Genomic DNA, 18,616 nt, shown 5'->3' with positions numbered 1-18,616 from the left:
ATATATTTCAAAGTTAAAAATGAAATTATAGATGTGCTTTCCTAAAATTCCTGCACTCTCTACATGTTTATTAGAAATATGTGGAAATTTTTTTCCTATACTCTTCCTGTGAAAAAATAGGGTGGTTTAATTTCTTCATCTGCCATTAGTTGGTTGTCAGGTGTAATTTTTTGCCTTATTTTCCTTCAAAGCCAACCTGAATCACTCTGAAAAGGATACTCAAGCACTTAGCTATACCATTAATTTTCATGGAAAAAATGCACTTTAAGAAGAAAGAAAAAAAAAAGGTGCAGCTTCAAGGTAACAGCAAGACATCAATTTTCTGTGTTTGAAATTAACATAATGTTTTACATAATGATAGTCTCTGCTGATCATTAAAATAACATAGTTACCTCGGCAACTGGAACAGTCTGCAAATGTTATCTAGTGATACATAACACATTCTAAAAATACATACAACAAATAAGGTCTGAAACATTATCATTTGGGAGAAAAAGTGTTTTTTTCAATAAAATTACCTTCTGGTCTAAGCAGATTTTTGTGAGAAAATTTCGGTTCAATAGAACTTTTATTTTATTTAAAACTGACTTTATTTGCTCAAAACTTGAAGATCTGATGTTGTTTCATTTTCCAACAATGGAAAAACTGTAGTTGCTTTTCAATTACAATTTTCATTTTTCCATAAATGTTTCAATGGCAAATGTTCAGGAAATAAAATTTATTTCTAAAGCAAGGGTTGAATGCTTAAAAAACTGCTGTAAAACACAGCATATCAAATAATTGGACTGATGGATTCTGGCAATCTAGGGAGTTCACTGCTTTAGATCTGAATGTCTCCGCTGTCAGTGCTTGTACCCTTGTGGGTCTGTCCTGAACAACTGGGATCTAATGGGACTGAAATGAACCGACATTGACTCCCTTCACCTTTTTTCTTTTTCATGCAAAACTCAATCAGCTGTGTCCACTGATGGTTATGGGTGTCTTAAAATGAATTTCTGTGTATCGGTGATTTACTGAAAAGTTTTGCCAGGACTAGCTACCAGCACATCTCCCAGTAGAATGGTAATCCTTAATGTATTCAAGCATTCTGCCATAACCCATGGGGTTTATTTAACACTTCTCTTTTGGATGTTGAAAATCTGGTGACAAGATTGCTCTAAGAGAGTATCTGGGTACTGTGGTCCTTTTAAAAAGTATTGTTCCAATAGAGATAACAGCATCTTTGCGTTGGAAGCAAGAGTCAGCCCTTTGTTTGTATATCTTTTTTTTTTTTTTTTTGGAAATGCACAGCAAATAATCTCTTACTAGGATTTATTTTCCCTAGAATGTAAGGAACAAAAATTGCTGCTTAAAATCTTGATTTTAAGACTGATAGCAAGGATGTAAGATAATTTGCATCTTCCTCACAGGTTCCAGTTTCAACCATTCATCCTTCCGAGTGCAACTGTTCTCTAGCAGTTGGCCACCTGAAAAGATTGGGGCCAAGGCCTTTCCTCAGGTTTTCATTCTGGAATTTGGTGTCACTAATGTTACTTCCCAAATGCCCAGTCCAATCCCATGCCATGCTACATGTCATGACAACCTAGACACATATCTTTCCCTTCTTTGGCCCTTGTTGGCGGAGGAAACCTGCGTGTATGAACTGGGAGAGGACTGCGAGGTATTCCTTTTGTCCCATGAACTGGTGGATGGATGGAGTAGGACTTAAGCCCATTGTAGAGCAAACTTGCCCTACTAAACAGGCCTAATTATCCTGGTCTGACTGAAGAGCAACTGTAAAGGCATCCATATCAATCTCCTTGAGCAGAGGAGTGGCTGGAACATAGCCTCACACTAAAAGTTTTAAAGCAAATAATAAAGGTATTAATTACACCATCAAATTTTATAACCATTCCTAAGACCTTTATCCTCTCTGACATCTAATGAGAGTGTGCATGCTGTCTGGGGCCATGATTAGCTAAGAGAAAAGAAGAGATTAGAGTATTAGACATTACTGAGCAGATGGATGATTACACAGGATCTTAAGCCAAGAAATAAATATTCCAAATACGTCACATTTGGAAAATAGAAAAAAAAATTTAAATAAATCTTTAAATACCTGTGGAGATTAACAAGGATCTAACTTTATGGTGTGTCAACATACCTAACAGATGATGAAATAAAGAATGTGTGAGGCTTTCACACCTTTTCTCAGTTTAACAAAGTTCACTTGGTCAAAAGGCTGTGGGCCACAGGAATCCTGTGCATGTATATCCAACACAGGAAACTGCAGGTGACTCATCTACATTGCTGGTAATCCAGTATTACTCTCACTATGTTTTCTTGTATTTATTGGTGCCTGAGTTGTTGGTATCTTTAGGAATACAGAAATAATGAGTAGTGCAAGGTTTTGTTTTGCTTTCTTTTTAAAGTTTATATACAAAAGAGATGGAAATGTTGATCAAGCAATTTACAGAGCTGGAAAAATGACAGGCTTAGTTTGTAATAACCAACCCTCTACTTCACTAGGAAATTATAGGTAGATATCCTGTATTTTTTTGCAAAAAATCCACCAAAAATCATAATGTTTCCAGTATTCTGTCATTTGATATTTGGTTGTTTTCATGTGATTGAGTTAGTGTGTCCTAGAGCAATGTTTGGGGGTGTGAGGAGGGGTGGGTGTTGGCATTAAACACTTTCCTAGGCATTGGCCTAGGGATATGTGTTTACAGCCTCAACTTCCCCCCCTCCCTCCTCCCTCACTTCACTCACATTCTTTGTTACAAGAAAGACACTACACCATTTGGAACAAGGATGAATGCAGAGCCCTTTAGAAAGAGGGCTGAACCAAGAAAAACTATAATCTGTCGCAGTAGGTGGTTGGACATGATGAAAAGAAGCTTCTTGCCTCTGAAAAGAAGTCTTAAAATTACTCTAAGTATGGTATTATTAAGGTATGCTATTTGTGCACTCTTCCATTGATTTCTGTTTACAACTTCTAATCTTCTTCCCTGCAGACTCTGCCTGGAAGTGGGTGAAGTCTCCTTCTTCTTGTAATGTTTTCTAGATTGATTACACCCCCACTGATACCTGGGTATGTGCAAACTTGTGACTGCTAGACTGTGTCACAAGGGGTTAAATAACACTAAACCCACAACAACTACGTTAGACAATATTCCTGTGACTGGCTGAGTCAGGGAGCGAAAAATTCTGAAAATCCTGGGGCAGGAGCCACAAGCATAACATCACTGATTATGCTTGTAACTATGGACGTGGAAGACCACCTGTTCTAGAATCATGTGTACATCAGCAGAGAAACAGATTGCTGCTTACAAGTGGCATACGAGCCTCAAGTCATGAGACTCCAGTGCTAAAGTTGTCTGCAGATTTTTTTTTCTTCTTTCATCCATCTTGTCTGTTTCTGTCTTCTCATTTCATGCTTTCACATGCCTTTTTTCCAAACACATGTCCCTGTTGTTGTTTTCTCTGTATTCCTTCTGCTTCCTGCAGCTCTCTTTTCTTGCTGTCTTCAGCAGGTCTGTTGGGAAGCATTTACAGTGCCCTTGGGCTCTTCCAGCAGCTCTTCTTTGCCACCTTGACTGTCTTGACTGTTATCAATTAGTCACATGCAAATTGCTCAAGTGAGACATTTATTTTTGTTCCAGAAACAGCCAGGTTTGTCATGTACAAACGTACTCTTTTGGTACCTCAGTTAGGAATCACACCGTATTAGATATTATATCTGAAGGCTTCTAACCAGGTAATAGCCACACAGATACAGCTTGTGTTGCTCATATGTTAATATTTATTTGCACAATATGAAATTTGCCTACACTTTAACATTAGGTGTAATATTTATCATTGGATGCAACATAGAAGTGATGGAAAAGATGCAATAAACAATATTGAAATTGTCTCACAATTCCATATCTGAAAGTAAAGCAAAAACCTAATGACCCTTTAGTAGCTGGACTAATGCTTTTAATCCTTGACAGAGGTCTTGCTGTGATTGATTTTCTACCACTGACTTAGTTGTATGTGCTTTGAAGAAATACTGGGAGTAAAGCACTCTTCATATTAATCTGAAGGTATTTCTTGCTGGTAATTTAAATTTTTAAATAGAAAATAAAAGTTAAAAACATTAAGACTGGGCAGCAGAGCTACTAAAAGCTACAGCTGGGCTGACACACATAGAGGAAAATCCTGTCAGGTTAAAAACAGAAACATGTTCCACCCATGGATTAACTTTATATCTAATCCACTCATGTTCTGCCACATGGCACACTACCTACACACACAAACTGTGAGGAAGAGAACAGGGGTACAAATTTATGGTAGACCTTACTTCCTTCCCATCCATTTCTATAGTTCTGAAATTAATCAAACCTAGAAGAAGCGCCCAAACATTTTTCCAAATGATCGTATCAGTTGTCTGCACAGTCAAGTTTCTGAAGATTTGCAAGTCAGCTTATTCACTCTCCAGAATTATCTCTTCTCACTTCATATGCAGCATATTATGCTGAAAAACTTCTAAAGTCTACATCTGTTTAGTGCTTTGGATTTGCATATTTGGTTTGAGTCTAAAATGACTTACATATCTATCGTTCATGAGAAACAAACTCCTTCTTTTGGGACTCTCTGAATGGTACTTCTCACTGTACATGTACTTTTCAGTGCTGAAACTTAAATGAAAATTTCAAAACTTGCAATAAATTTTAAGATGTTTGATTAGATCAACAGGGGACTGATTCTTCAGAGACATTATCTGTTGAGTGAGATTAAGGCAAATACAACATTTAGCACTCTTGTGCAAACAGCAATTTAGTCTTTCTCTTCCGAGCAAACTGCGGTTGAAATCCAATCACTGGATTTCATATTTAAGACTAAGTTGTTTTCTCACAATTTTTCTGTTACAGCTTTATTATGATTAAAGACATGAAGAGGAAATTGAAGCTGCTACTATGGGTTGTTTGTTGTTTTTAATTACCACTACCCATAAACCCCCACTTTGGCCACTGGCAGTTGAGGAAAGAAGTATATGTAGAAAAGTGTCCATCAGTAGCATTTGCCTTTCTCCCTTTCAGCACAGTCAGACTATAAATGGGTCATTAGTGGAAGTGAGAATAGCCTGAAGCTTTTGTAGAAAACATTTGCCTGTAGCACCCCTGGCAGCAAGAGGGTCAACCCAGCCTTAGGGATTGTACCTCTGCCGCCCCCCCCGCTGACTTGGGCAGCTCCTAAGTGAGAGCGTTAAGGTGGAATGAGGTGCAGAGATACGTGCTGTTCAACGATTCTTCTTTGCCAGGAGTTTATCGGTAAAGACTGCTTTAAACCTACACTGATTTATGCCAGATAGGGTGACTTTAAAGTTTTTCAGTGCTTGTGAGAGGTCAGACAGCAGCCTAAATTAGAGTCAGCATTTCATAAAATACAACAGGTAACAGGCACCCTGAAAGCATTACATTCAAAAAATGTTTTCCTTCTACTTGTAGGATTTTGCAGGAATGTTGCACCACTGCTCTAATCCTCCTTATGGCTTCTTGGTTTTTAAAAAAAGAGACAGTGTATCTAATTACTTGATTAATGAAAAATATACGTACAAAAGCTGAAAGTGATGAAATTGCTAAAAAACAAAAGGTACAAGAGGTAAGCTAAATGATAACCTCACAATTAGACAGTTGCTAACTTCAATTCACTTTAATTACATTGATTAATGAAACAATAGAATTCACATAGATATAAAGACAAGCTCTAATACTCCTTTTCAAAAGTCATCTAGAATTGGATAAATGAAGTTGTCTTTGAACAAGCAATATGCCAAAATCTGTCCTCCACAAATCATTGAAATTACTCCAGATCCTGCAAGAAAAGATATGGTTGTTTTGTATTAATTTTTGTAGTGGAATACAAACTTTTATCATAAAACTTTAAACTGACATTCTTTTTATCTTCAATTTTAAAAAACCCAAAAAAACCACAAAACATAAAAACCAGCCTTCCTACTTAAACATTTTACCCAAGGCTTTAACTGTTTACAAAGATATCAGCCTCCACAACTGCTAATGCAAAATCAGTTGTAGGACAGGGAATTCATTTATCTCTCCCCATCATTTAGGAATTTATTGCAGCTGTTGATCCCTGTTATCCATAATATAAGAAAGAAGAAACAGAAGCCAGTCCTTTTCCCTTAACTACTGTTTTTCAAGATAATCTACTTTTCATGTAAAAATCTATGCTTCTAATTTTACAGAAAATTAAACATTCAGAAATGTAGTTTTGCCATTCACTTCGAGGAAACATGATGACTGAAATTCATCTCATCTATCATAAGTACTTGTACATAATGTTTATAAAACTTGCCTCTAAAGGTACCTGTTTTTTTCCAGTATTTTAAAGGGTATCAAGAAAGGCAACAACTTTGGACAACTGTCTTTTTGACACTTGAATTGAAATATGTTTCATCTTATTATAGATTAAATAAGTCATGATTAAATCCTGACTAATTGAAATTAGTCAGGACTTAATCAGGACTTATTTCAAGTCATGTGTCTGCCATTTGTTTGCAAGACTAGCATAAGATGAGCATATTCTGGCCTTAAAAGAGAGAATTTTTCTAAGGTGAGGCAAATCCTAATCCAGCATTATTTACCTGTGTCGTTAAAACAGTATGAACAAAAAGCCTGTACTTCTTCTTGAAATGTTGACAATTCTCAAATTAGTGAGGCAACAGATTTTTAATAGAAACTATTCAGATTATAAACACTAATTTTCTACACAGATTTTAGCAACTTAAACTTTAAAGAATGAAATTATACCTAATGCCAGCCACCAGTGTAACATCAGGGGGAATTCAGACATAACTGCAAGAAGAAGAAAAGTAGAAATGTAAATATTGGAACAGTAAGAATGGGGACAAGTAGCAGTGCACTATTTTATCAAAGGTGTGCTTAGTTACATTTCATAGATTATATGTTTTACATATATTGAAATGACAAATGCTTAAGGTCCTGACCAGCACCTGCCTTGGCCACCCCCAGGCTGACCCACATTCCTGCTGTGGGGTAAAGGCAGGGCAGTTCTCTGACCCCATATTGCCTCTCCCAAACAAAGCTGACAGAGGTATTAAAGTGGGCTGGGAAGCACACTGCACGTGCTGACAGCTCAGGGTCAGCCAGCTGAGGTTTTGTTGGCCATCTGAAGGAAGTAATGATACATCTGGGGGGTTTTGGGACATCAAGACGCACCATCTGATGCAATGACAGGAGCAAAATCCCTTTATAAATTACATACAAAAAGGAGGTTTTTTGGTAGTTTTTGTAAATTCCTTGATTTAAATACAAAAATTATTAATGAGGAATAACAGTAGTTTAAATTCCAGAAAACCAAATATAGTAGATGAGAAATTATGCTTAAATTTTTAAGATAAAGTCTCTGTTGGTCTCTGGCTTAATTTGTCAGGGAACTGGGGAATCTCCCATCTGTATAAAGTGCTAAATGACAAATGGACAAGGCTATGGAAAATGGAATATTAATCTCTATGCAGTAGGGAGGGCTTCCTAATATGTCAAAAATATTTTCCTTTTACTGCATTCTAGAATAAACATATTAACCTAAATGTTTTAAGAGAAAAGAATCCCCAGACAGGGTCTGGCAAGGATAGAGTTATATTTCCTAATTAGTCGTAGAAGCATTCTGCTAAACATGATGAGAAAGGGGTGCAGATTACTAGGTGTTGGCAAAAAGAGATGATGAGTCTCACTTACAGCAGCTAATTCTTTTCTTTTTCTTTCCTTTACAAGGAAGAGTTTCATGGGGGAAAAGGAGTTTCAGTGGTAAAATGCTTTATTTCTCACTGAGATTGTGTTTTAATGATCTAACTTAAAACCTTTGCACTGACATTGCTGAAGCAAAACTCTGTTTTTACTCTGAACTTGAGCTAAAGTGTTAATGAGTAGTTCTTAAAATATCCAGACATGAACAACTATTGATTTCATGTTTTGAAAAAACACACCTCCCAGATGCAGAAATTGTATCTAGCCTGGATCTGTTTGATACGAATTGTTAGAACATGAGCTAAACCTCTGATTTTTAGTAACAATATAATGGTTTAAAATTCTGGAACAAATCCAGAATTAAGTTTAAAATGGGAGGATCTAAATAGAGGCAAGTGTCAAATGGATGGAAAACAGAGATACATATTTATTTAGCTTTAGGGAAAATTAAGTTATTCCAGTAATACATTAGATGAATCATAGTGAATTTGTCCTTTAACTTGTGATACTATGCAGATATTTAGCAGTAAACCTACTTACCAACTGAAGTTATGATGATATGAATAATTGTAACTGTTACAGCATAGTCCCAAACCCATTCTTCCACAACCAGAGCAAACAGAAGACCACAAAGGAAGAAAGTTATTTCCAAAGATATCACAAGAACTGTAAATGAAAACAGGATATTTTCACCAAACACAGTTTTGAAAGGCTTCTTCTCAGGTTCCAAATGATAACAACAAGAAGCTAAAATACCTGAGATAGTTATGCAGATTTTCCTACAAGATCACTGAGTTCAGTTTTGGGCCCCTCACTACCAGACAGACATTGAGGTGCTGGAGTATGTCCAGAGAGGGGCAACAGAGAGGGTGAATGGCCTGGAACACAAGCGCTTTGAGGAGCAGCTGAGGGAGCTGCGGATGTTTAGCCTGGAGAAAAGGAAGGTCAAGGGGATCTTATCTCTTTCTACACCTTCCTGTAAGGAGACTGTAGCCAGGTGGGGATCAGCTGCTCCTCCCAGGCAACCAGTGACAGGAGGAGTAGAAATGGCTGTAAGTTGTACCCGGGGAGGTATAGATTGGGCATTAGGAATTTTTTTTTCAAAGAAGGGGTTGTGAAACTTTGGAACTGCCCATGGAAGTGGTGGAGTCTCCATCCCTGGAAGTGTTTAAAGAAGTGTGTGGGTATGATACTTGAGGACATGGTTTAATGATAAACATGAATATGGTGGTGGTGACACACGGATGATTGGACTTGATGATCTTAAAGGTCTTTTCCAACCTAGATCGTTCTGTGATTCTATGATTCTACTAAATATTATGCTTATATTTTCCTTACAAAGATAATTTTTTTGCCACAGACATCTGCATAGGTTGTAACCTGATTTGCCTATAGACTTGAAAACATTATATATTTTATATAAAAACATGTAATAATAAGACTATGAACAGTGATAGGACTACGACCAATTTATATACGCTAGATGAGAAATTTAATGAAATTCTTCCTTAAGGACCATCCACAATCTTTGCATATGGTGCCAAATAGGTTTGTTTGGTACTGACATAAGTAATTTTTTTTCTCAAACAAAACAAAATTGTGTGGTTAAGAGGTTATGCTTGCTAAGAAACTTCATCGCTTCCTCCCTTCATTGCATCATATATTTATATGGTATATGTACCAAAATATCTACACCTATATCTCTCTATATATATACTTCTATCTTAGAACAATTTAAAGACAAGACATAGAAGGGGAGATACAGCAGAGAGCCTACAAGGTGGGCAGAGGCAAAGCATCCCTACAAGCAGGAGCCTGGCTTTTCTCAGTGCTGTGTGGCTATGTGGGCCAGCAGGAGCTTGCATGGTAAATACATGATATCTCTTCTAACTTTAGTCCTGAGTTCACATACAGCAGGCCATAAACATGAGTTTATAATTGTCCATTTGTCCACAAAGAGATAATTGTCCATCTAAATGCAATTTGTTCCTCTTTTTAAGTACATGGGCACACAAAAGTAATGTTTTTATTAGAATTATTTATTTTTCTTACTGTTGCAATAACATAATCTCTATGATTGCTGTCGCTGACAGTAGAGAGACCATATTTCTCTTTTTTTCACTCAATTTATACAGTGAAATTTACTTTGGCTGCATTTTCTGCCCTTCAATTTTATTCTTTTATTAGAGGGTCTATTAGTCCCTACTGCATGATGGATCTTTCAATGAGTAGTTTAAAAAATTCAAAGAAAAATAAGAAAAATGTAACTGAAAAAAACCCATGTAGTTAGGAAAGTGGGAAATAGCACTTAAAAGAATTAAAGTTTCACAATGTGTTATAGTATGTTTTGTTTATCTTTTTCATGAATCCCTTCAAATTATGACGCTCATTTTGTAATTTGGGAAGGGTTTTTAATGTAGGCAAATGCTCTGGAAAAATTTTTATGAAACTGGGTATCCAGAAAGGATACCTTATTTCTATAGCTGATTTCCATCTTTATTTTGAGATTATCTTAAGACAGAATTCTGTTTTTAACAGGAACGAGTGAAACTCCCGAGTAAAAAAATTCTCATTTACAACATCATTTAGACATCTTCATTCTGACTCTATGCCCTTAGATTTTAAACAGATGCTCTTATGTTCTGTGTTTCCATTCATTTTCATGGATGGACAGAAAGGAGGATAGAATACTAATTGCTATTGCTATTGGCATGAAATAGCTGCTGTATTTGGCATATAAACATATTGCATCAAAGTAACTGATAAAATTTGCGGGGAAAAAAATCATGTTGAGATACAGTAATTACATTTCGCCCTGGAAAGTAATTCTAATGGAATATGCTTTAATTTTTTTTTTCCACTGGCATAACATAAATGTTCTTTCTTCATCAGAAATCAGTATTAACACTGTACAAACATACATGCATTTTTATTACTCTTTTAACCTACGAACTAACCAATTTACTTTTGAGCTTTATGTGTTTTACTGACAGATTATGAGGTTTGCCTTTGTAAAATACATTACAAATCTGGTAAAATTTTATGTATGCATGTAATATTTTAGGAATGACAGTTTAGGAAAAAATATATTTTGAGAGCTTCAGAAAAATTGCAGAAATTTGTATTAGGATATATAAAGATACATTTAGGGACTAAGCTACAATCAAATTCTGATCTTTTAATGCCCACTGTATTTAAGCATTACCAAAGCAAAATTGCCATTAGTTGAATGTGACCCATTTCTCTGATCCGAATCCAGTGATTCATAAGAAATTTGCTGCAGTGTGAAAATTAAATTAAACAATTTTGTGGAGGAACTTGATGGAAAATAGTTAATTGTTCTGCAATGAAAATGAAGCATCCTGGCAAAGCAGGATATTTTCTTCTGATGATGCAAGATCAGAAGAACTCAACAAAAAGCCTAAGAATCACTTGAATGTTAAGTAGCAGTACAGAAATGAGAAGCGCTGGCAAGATTCATAAACATTTAATTGCAGTGTAGTTAAAATACAGAAATCATTGGTATTACCAACACAGTTTTAAAATACTGTCCATTGGAAGTCAAGTTTACATCTATATGCAATATATTTTCTTGAGTGAAGGGAAAAAATAAAGAGAAAAAAGCTTCAGTTACCTAAATAATATGGGTTAATCCATGAGGGATTTGTTTTAAAATCAAAAGGTGCCAAACCATCCAACATTTTAATCCTGTGGAAAAAAAAAAAGAATAAATTTAAACAGAGTTTTAGTAATCTCTTAGTGATTACATGAAATATTATAAGTCTTTTTAAATAAGATTTCAAATGGAATACTCTGGGTTTTTGCAAGCTCTCTAAGTCCCATTCTGAGTTGTGGTTTTGCTCTTGCTCATTTTTATTTGTTTGGTGCTATGCATACTAATCAATAACTTCCTAGGGGACTACAATTTGTCATTTTCATTGACTATAAGATCTTTATTTTCCTTTATTTCATGCCATCTTTTCTCTTATGTTCATTAATTTACATGGTACAAGTGCAAGAAAGAATATTAGAACCAACTTTTTATAGTAGTTTTGAGTCTCCACTTGCCAATTTGCCCATTTGAAAGAAGGTTCAGGTATAACAATTTAAGTGAATTTGAAAAATTATGTTCACAGAATAACGAAGCCAGGATGCCTCCAGTTTAGATGTTTCCTTTAAAGAGGCAAATCTCCACCCATGAGTTCCAGTACGCCAGCATATCAGACTCAAGACAGGGAAATCTTACCTGAATACTGCAAAGCACACAGAGAGGACCACATAGTACACAGTGTAAAAAACTATTATGCATATCAGCAGGTTCACCAGAACAACCTGCAAAAGGGCATAAAACAGTAAAACCCAAAGCCATGTTAACATCAGGCATTCTCAGAAAATAATTCTAGGTTTCTATCAAACATAATGTGACAAAAAATGTTGTAAAATAAAATACTTAGGCAGAATTTTCACTGTTGCTGATTACATAAATGTGCTAAAAGCTCTTTGGCACATTTCAACTCCTAATGTGTGGCTATAATATATGGCTTTGTTTCTATCATATATTGTTGTATACCTAAAATATATACAATTTACAAGTCCCTAAAAGGAGAAGGACATTTCTTGACAGTTATTAAGAAAATAAGAAGGTACAGAGAAGAGACTCAAAAGGGAGCTGTAGCTAGAAATGTTCGGGGTTTTTCTTCATTAGGGCTACAGCCCTAAAGAGGTCAATCTGTTTAGCTCCAAGGGATGATTTGATTATGATGGATAAGTACCTTCACAGAAAATACCAGGTACTTAAGGGGTCTTTAATCTATCAAAAAAGACACAAGAAGTAAACAGTTACAAGTTCTAGCTAGACAAATTCAAAAGAAGCAGGAAGGACATCTTGACTTCTGAAGATAATTACCCAAAGGAACAAACTCCCTTTGGAAATAAGAGATCCTACTAAGCAATAGTAGATACTTCTGAGGATGAAACTTCAACTCTAACATTCATTTCTGTCCTTAGTTCTTTGAGTGGTTGTGTGGTAGGTGATGTATTACAGAAGCATCCAACATTGACAGAAGTAGGAACACTGTGAATTTATCAAACCACCTATTTTTATATTCCTGAATGTTGTAAAGTGTTAAATATTGAATACTGCATCTATCACCCACAAGAAGAGAGACTAAAGAGCTTTAGTTTCTAATGCAACAGGAGATAAACCCATCATGCCTGTAGAAACTGATATTTGTCAATAAGAAAAAGTCCAGGACAGTCTTATTCTTCCTTTTTTCCCCTTACATCAAAACAGTGCCAAGCAAAAACTGAGGGCTATTAATCTCTTCATCCACATTGGTTTGTGGGCTAAATACAGCTCCTTCGTACTGTCTTTATTCTTATTCTAAATGAAAATTGGCCAAATAGCCAGCTTGATGCTTTCCTTTCCACAGTGCACACCATCACCTATAATGTCACACGTAATCCACTACAATGTCATGTGTAAGTTTGGCAGCCATCCTGCCTCTAACTCCCCTGAACATAACTTCAAGCATTGGAAGTTTGATGTTTGGCACAATTTTGGTGGGAATCTTTTTCGTTTCATTGCTCTGGGCAGCTGCACTTTTCCTGTGATCCCCCTTTATCCATTGCCCCTCCTCTTGCCACTGCCTCTGTGAAGCCTTATCTGCCCTAGATGGAGATTGGTACAGTAATAAAAGTGGTGAGAGAGGACTGAAGGGAAAACCACACAGCTGAAGGAGGGCTGTCAGATGATGACCTATTGACCTGTAATTACAGTAGGCAAATTCTGAGCCTTGAAGTCAGCGACAAACTCATTGGCGTCAAAGGCGCAGTATTTTTCTCTTTGTACCTGGAATATTCTTAGTCCCTGCTTTAGGGATGAAGTGAGAAATTAGGTATGGTATGCTTTACTCACTTGAGTAAGACAAGAAAATGTCCACAACAAGAAAATGAAAACACTGAAAATTTTCCAGTTTTATCACATTCTACCTAATTTTTTTTTAATTTGGCCTTGCCACAGAAATTTAAACATACTTTTTTTTTTAAATCTGAAAATACTTTTTGATTTCAAAGCAAAACCCCCACAAATTAAAATCTACAGGATTATTCATTATATGTCAAAACAACTTAAAGGATGAATCTTAGGAAGTCACTGGTGACATCAAATGTAAAATTTTATGACAATTCCAAGAATTTTATCTCATAAGTGGAACAGCATCACTTATAAAAGTATTTTGAAATCCTATCTATAAGGTGCAGTTTGTAGTACTTGCTGCCAGCACTACAGGATAAAGTATCCTTTTAATTTTGGGGGTTTTTAAGAAGAGAACATTGAAGAACAGACTGTAAGAATGAAAGCAACAGTTCATTTGAGCCCCGCAGCAGTTGTCTAATTCTCTAATACTATTTGGTGATATATATAACACTAAATAAACTCAATTCCCTTTACCTTGGTTTCAGCAGTTTTGACCTTGAGAGCCATGGACACATGATGAGTGAGAGGAAGTGCTGTTGCTATATTCCATATGCCAACTTTAGCAGGAGGAAGCAGCTGGTTTTCACCCCAAAAAACATTCTAATGGGTAAGTATAGGACAGTGTGGGGTGAGGTGAGTTGATTGGATTAAACTGACTTGAGACAGAAGACATCTGTGAGCTAAATGTAAGCCGCTGAAGAGCAGAGAGAAAATCCTGCTTGCAGTGTTCATACTTTTGTAGCTACAGTCAGCCAAAGCATAGCTAAACTATAATTTGGCTATTTAGACACAACATTATTATTCTTTTCTACCTTTTAACTGCTTTTTTTCCAGCATTCATGTGATCACAGTTCCTTGGGATTATAATAACTTCCTACTTTTAATTATCTTTTACATTTTCTAGCATTAATTCTATTGACTATAGATGTGGAGTGGTACATTCTTCACAATATTCTTTGCTAACTTTTTTGACTATCACTTTATTACATCAAGTATAATTCATTTTAAATTACATATAATTAAGTTAAGAAATTCCAGACTTATGTTATGTCTCTTTTTTTTCCTGAACTGTATTTTGTTCCTTCAGTAGAATGAAATTTAGTGAGTTTTAGAGCTCATCCAACTTCCAGTGAGCAATTCCTTAATGGATTCAAATTTGACTTTTTACAGGCACATTATGATTCAGTATGCTGTGTTATTTGGAAAAAGAAGTTGCTTCTGAAATTGAACCAAGAAAGAACTTTTTTTTTTTTTTCTGCTGACACTAACATAATATGTGCAAATTTCATTAGAGTTTTTTATGCCTTTTTAGTCATACAAAATAAATGTTATCCGCTCTAAAATGCAGTCTGCACTCAGCAAACAAGAGCTTTCACTCAACGATTTGATAGCTCCAGATTGTGAATACTGTCAGGGAAATTACTGGTAATATTGTGTGAAATTCCTTCCTGTGCAAAAATACTAGCATGAAAATCTGTACATCGGTAAAGTCCTATTTTGAGGGCTGAAGTGATGACAAAGGAATATACTGAAACAAAATAAAAAAAACCCTAAACTAAGTTGCTTAAACAGTTACAATAATCAGAGGTAGCAAATAAATGAAGAAATATTTGCTGTAATAATAAAAAAAAAAAAAATTGGAAAGGAGCAAAAGGATTCATTCAAAGAGCATACTATCTACCCCAAAGAATCAGCTGAAAACAGCCATGACCTAAAATTAATTTGCAGAAACTTTTTCAGTTGCTATAACTAGAAAGGTAATTGAAAAAGTAGTCGGTTGCATTAATCTCAGATAACAATTAAACATAACAAGAGTTCACATTCACTGACTTCAAAAGGGTCAATCTAACCGAAGACTGATGATAGAAACAAAGTCAAGAAATGTAATTGAAGTTGTAGACATGGTTTTGTTGGGCAGACTAAGAGGTTCTTCCCATTCTTATTGCACAGTTGAAAACTTTAAATACTCTGTGAGAAGAGATGATATTTCTGTCGCATCCTTGCCTCAAGATTGTAAACACTTAAATTGTGGTAACCCAGTGAACAAGAGCAAATCAAACTTGGAAGTGGCAGAAATTTTGTGTGACCCAAAATACTGACTAAGTCACTCAACAGTGAATGTTAATTATATTCACGATAGTGAATGTTAACTATATAAAGATTATGCTGTCAGCTACATGTTGAGATAATAGAATAATGACTTTTTTAAAATTTTCTTAAAATTTACTGGAACAGCTGCAGCAAAAATGACAACTCATATTCAGCAGAGAGACAAAACAAATTTTAATGCAAGTTAAAATGAATTATCCAATCTGGTTTCAACAAGCCCTACTTTTAAATGCATACCTTTTTTTGTTTTAGCCATTACACTGCAGACTTTTATTAGGACTGTGAGGAAAAATAATACTCCATCAATTTGTGATGCTGTCAAATAGCATTGCAAAAATAATTAACAACAATTTGAAGAAGTGTATCATACAGCAATATTACAGGAATAGCTCATGAAAAAGAACAGGTAATTTGTGTTACTGTTAAGACAATTTGCACTACAGCTCTGTTCCTTAAAAAATAATGCTAGACCAGGAATCACATTTCTTAGGTAATTCCAAAACCTGAAAAACGTTTTAAAATCAGAGAAATTACTAAATACCAATTTTTAGATTAGTTTAGTTTAGATTTATTGTCCTGGAATCTTTAAAAAAACAGAGAGCTCAACCAAATGGATGCAGACTGGATTTTGTGGTGAGAAATTTTTCGTTTACTGGAGGATGACATCAAAACATGTGTACTCTGTCTCCATCTGCTGATAGGGAAGAACTACACTTACATTGTGTGAGGATAGAAGAGCTTGGAAAAATAAATGGTGGCCACTATTTTTGTGGCCGGAAGCAATTGGCAGAATCTGTCAATGCAGTGAAGGGATCTAACATTTCCTCACTTGGAACGTGTTATGGCTAAATATAGCTCAGTTGTGTCCTGTGAAAGACAGACCCTACAGCTAGGCGTTGGTCACATATGCCTTGTACAGCCTCAATATGACGGCTTGACTCCCTTATGGGAGGAGACAGAATCCTGTGCGGTCTAGACTCTACCACCAGGAGCACTAAAGCCATTATACTCTTCCCTTCTTCAGCCTTGGTTGCAGATGGATACACTTCAAGGGATGAGAACTCTGAGAATTAGGTGGAAGCAGGAATGTTCTTTGAATGTATCAGTCTATCATTACTTTCAAATTGTGTCGAATTGCTTTTAACAATGCCCCTATTCGTGGTAATATTATCTAAAAGAATTTACAATATAATTGATTAAATAAAAGGTGAATTTTAGGAACTTTCAGCTTCTGAAAAGTTGTCTCCTTGAATTTATGTGTTAAAGCTTGCAAATTGTAAAATGTTCATGGCACCAAAAGAATTAAACACAAAAACTGGTATAATTCTTTCTGACTCGCAAACTGAAAATCAATTGGATTCTTTTTAGAAATAATTAACCCCAATGAGCTACTTGTATCTAAGGAGTTGACTTAATTAATAGCAAAAATAGTAAACAAAATCTTTTGTTTTGTTAACTGACACTGTTGGCTTTATGAACAAGTTCAATATAAAGCTTGAAAGTACTGGCAAAGAAACCAATTTAGTAGGCTTTATTTATTCAAACTAGAAATTAATTTTATTGTTTGTGAATGGTGTGGGGTAGATAGAACTGAAAATTAAGTCTTCTGTTTATCCAGAGAGAAGCTATGACAAAATTGCAGCAATGTAAACTTTCCACTCTGGCCCCACTGTATGTCTAAGAAGAAAGTTTAATTGTCTGAATTTAAAAAAAAATAAAAATCAATATTTGGCCTTTCTGCTGAGAAGCTAAATGTGCTGACTAGCCTACATTTTGAAGATATTCTGGCATTTCCACTGGTGTTAGAGGGAATTTTTGGTAAGTACAGCAAAGCACGGAAAAATCCCTTTAGGACAAAGCCCACAAAAACTGAGGAGCTGTGAAATTGCTGCTACTGTTAGAGGAAAATACACCATGTGGGATCAAACACTTGGAGATAGGAAAGGCTGCTGCACCTCCATGCAAGACCAAAGAGTCGCCAGGCTGTGTGTAAGTTCACACATGCACACACATAGCATACATATATGTGCATACACATCACATTTATGCATATATGTACATGTATACATGGATGCCACATAATTCACAGGCCACTCACACACACACAGACACCACCAGTGGTCTCATTCTGCTCCCGTCCTTGTCTGAGCAGGTTGGAAACCCATTAGTGAGAAGATACATTTATACACACGGAAAGGTAGCTGAGACCCAGCTCCAGAGGCTGGATCAGCACACTGTCTGCCCAGTAGTTGGTATCTGGATTCCAGTTTGTCCAGTTACTGAGACCAGGACATATACTCACCCCTGTGACTGCAGCCACACGCCAGTTTCTGGCCTAGACTCACACTCAAACACACTTTGCCACACTTGTTCCTTTGCCAGTCACCTAAATCCCTCTTTTTCCAGCCTTTGGTTCCACCCTTAAACATCTCATTATAAATACTGCCAAACCCAAAAAGCACTCCTCCCCTGCATCCCACACTGTGTCCCACTCCTTTAGCCTGAAAGGTGTTTCAGAGAAAAGCTCCAAGTGACCCATCTTGGGCAAAGGCGTTTTGTCATGTTCTCCTGACAAAAACCTGTTTGCTCCTCACAGGCTGTAATTTGTATTCCCACTTGCCATTGAATGTCAGAGCTCCCCTGGGATTGCAGAGATGGATCCGTGGTTCTCCTTGATGGGGCTGGGATTAACCCACTATGGTACTGTTTGAGCTTCCTCTCTGACAGTCCCTCACTGCTCTCTCTCATGGGTATGCCAACAGGCTGTTCCCACATCACC

At 36.1% G+C, this 18,616-nt stretch overlaps 1 protein-coding gene across 1 annotated transcript; it reads right to left on the bottom strand.

Moving 5' to 3' along the window:
- Positions 1-5,743: 5,743 nt before the first annotated feature.
- TMEM244 (transmembrane protein 244) lies at positions 5,744-14,235 on the bottom strand. Its single transcript, XM_066180486.1, has 6 exons — positions 14,203-14,235; positions 11,998-12,083; positions 11,386-11,459; positions 8,292-8,417; positions 6,795-6,839; positions 5,744-5,838 (listed from the first exon to the last, which is right to left on the bottom strand). The coding sequence occupies exons 1-6, from the start codon at positions 14,233-14,235 to the stop codon at positions 5,744-5,746; spliced, it is 459 nt and encodes a 152-aa protein (XP_066036583.1).
- Positions 14,236-18,616: the final 4,381 nt, after the last annotated feature.

Source organism: Chamaea fasciata, unplaced genomic scaffold, assembly GCF_029207755.1.
Source record: "Chamaea fasciata isolate MVZ Bird 193981 ecotype frontalis unplaced genomic scaffold, bChaFas1.0.hap1 SCAF_3, whole genome shotgun sequence".
Classification (NCBI taxonomy): Eukaryota; Metazoa; Chordata; class Aves; order Passeriformes; family Sylviidae; genus Chamaea; species Chamaea fasciata.
Note: the sequence above shows the minus strand (reverse complement) of the source record. Positions and strands in the feature narration are given on the sequence as shown.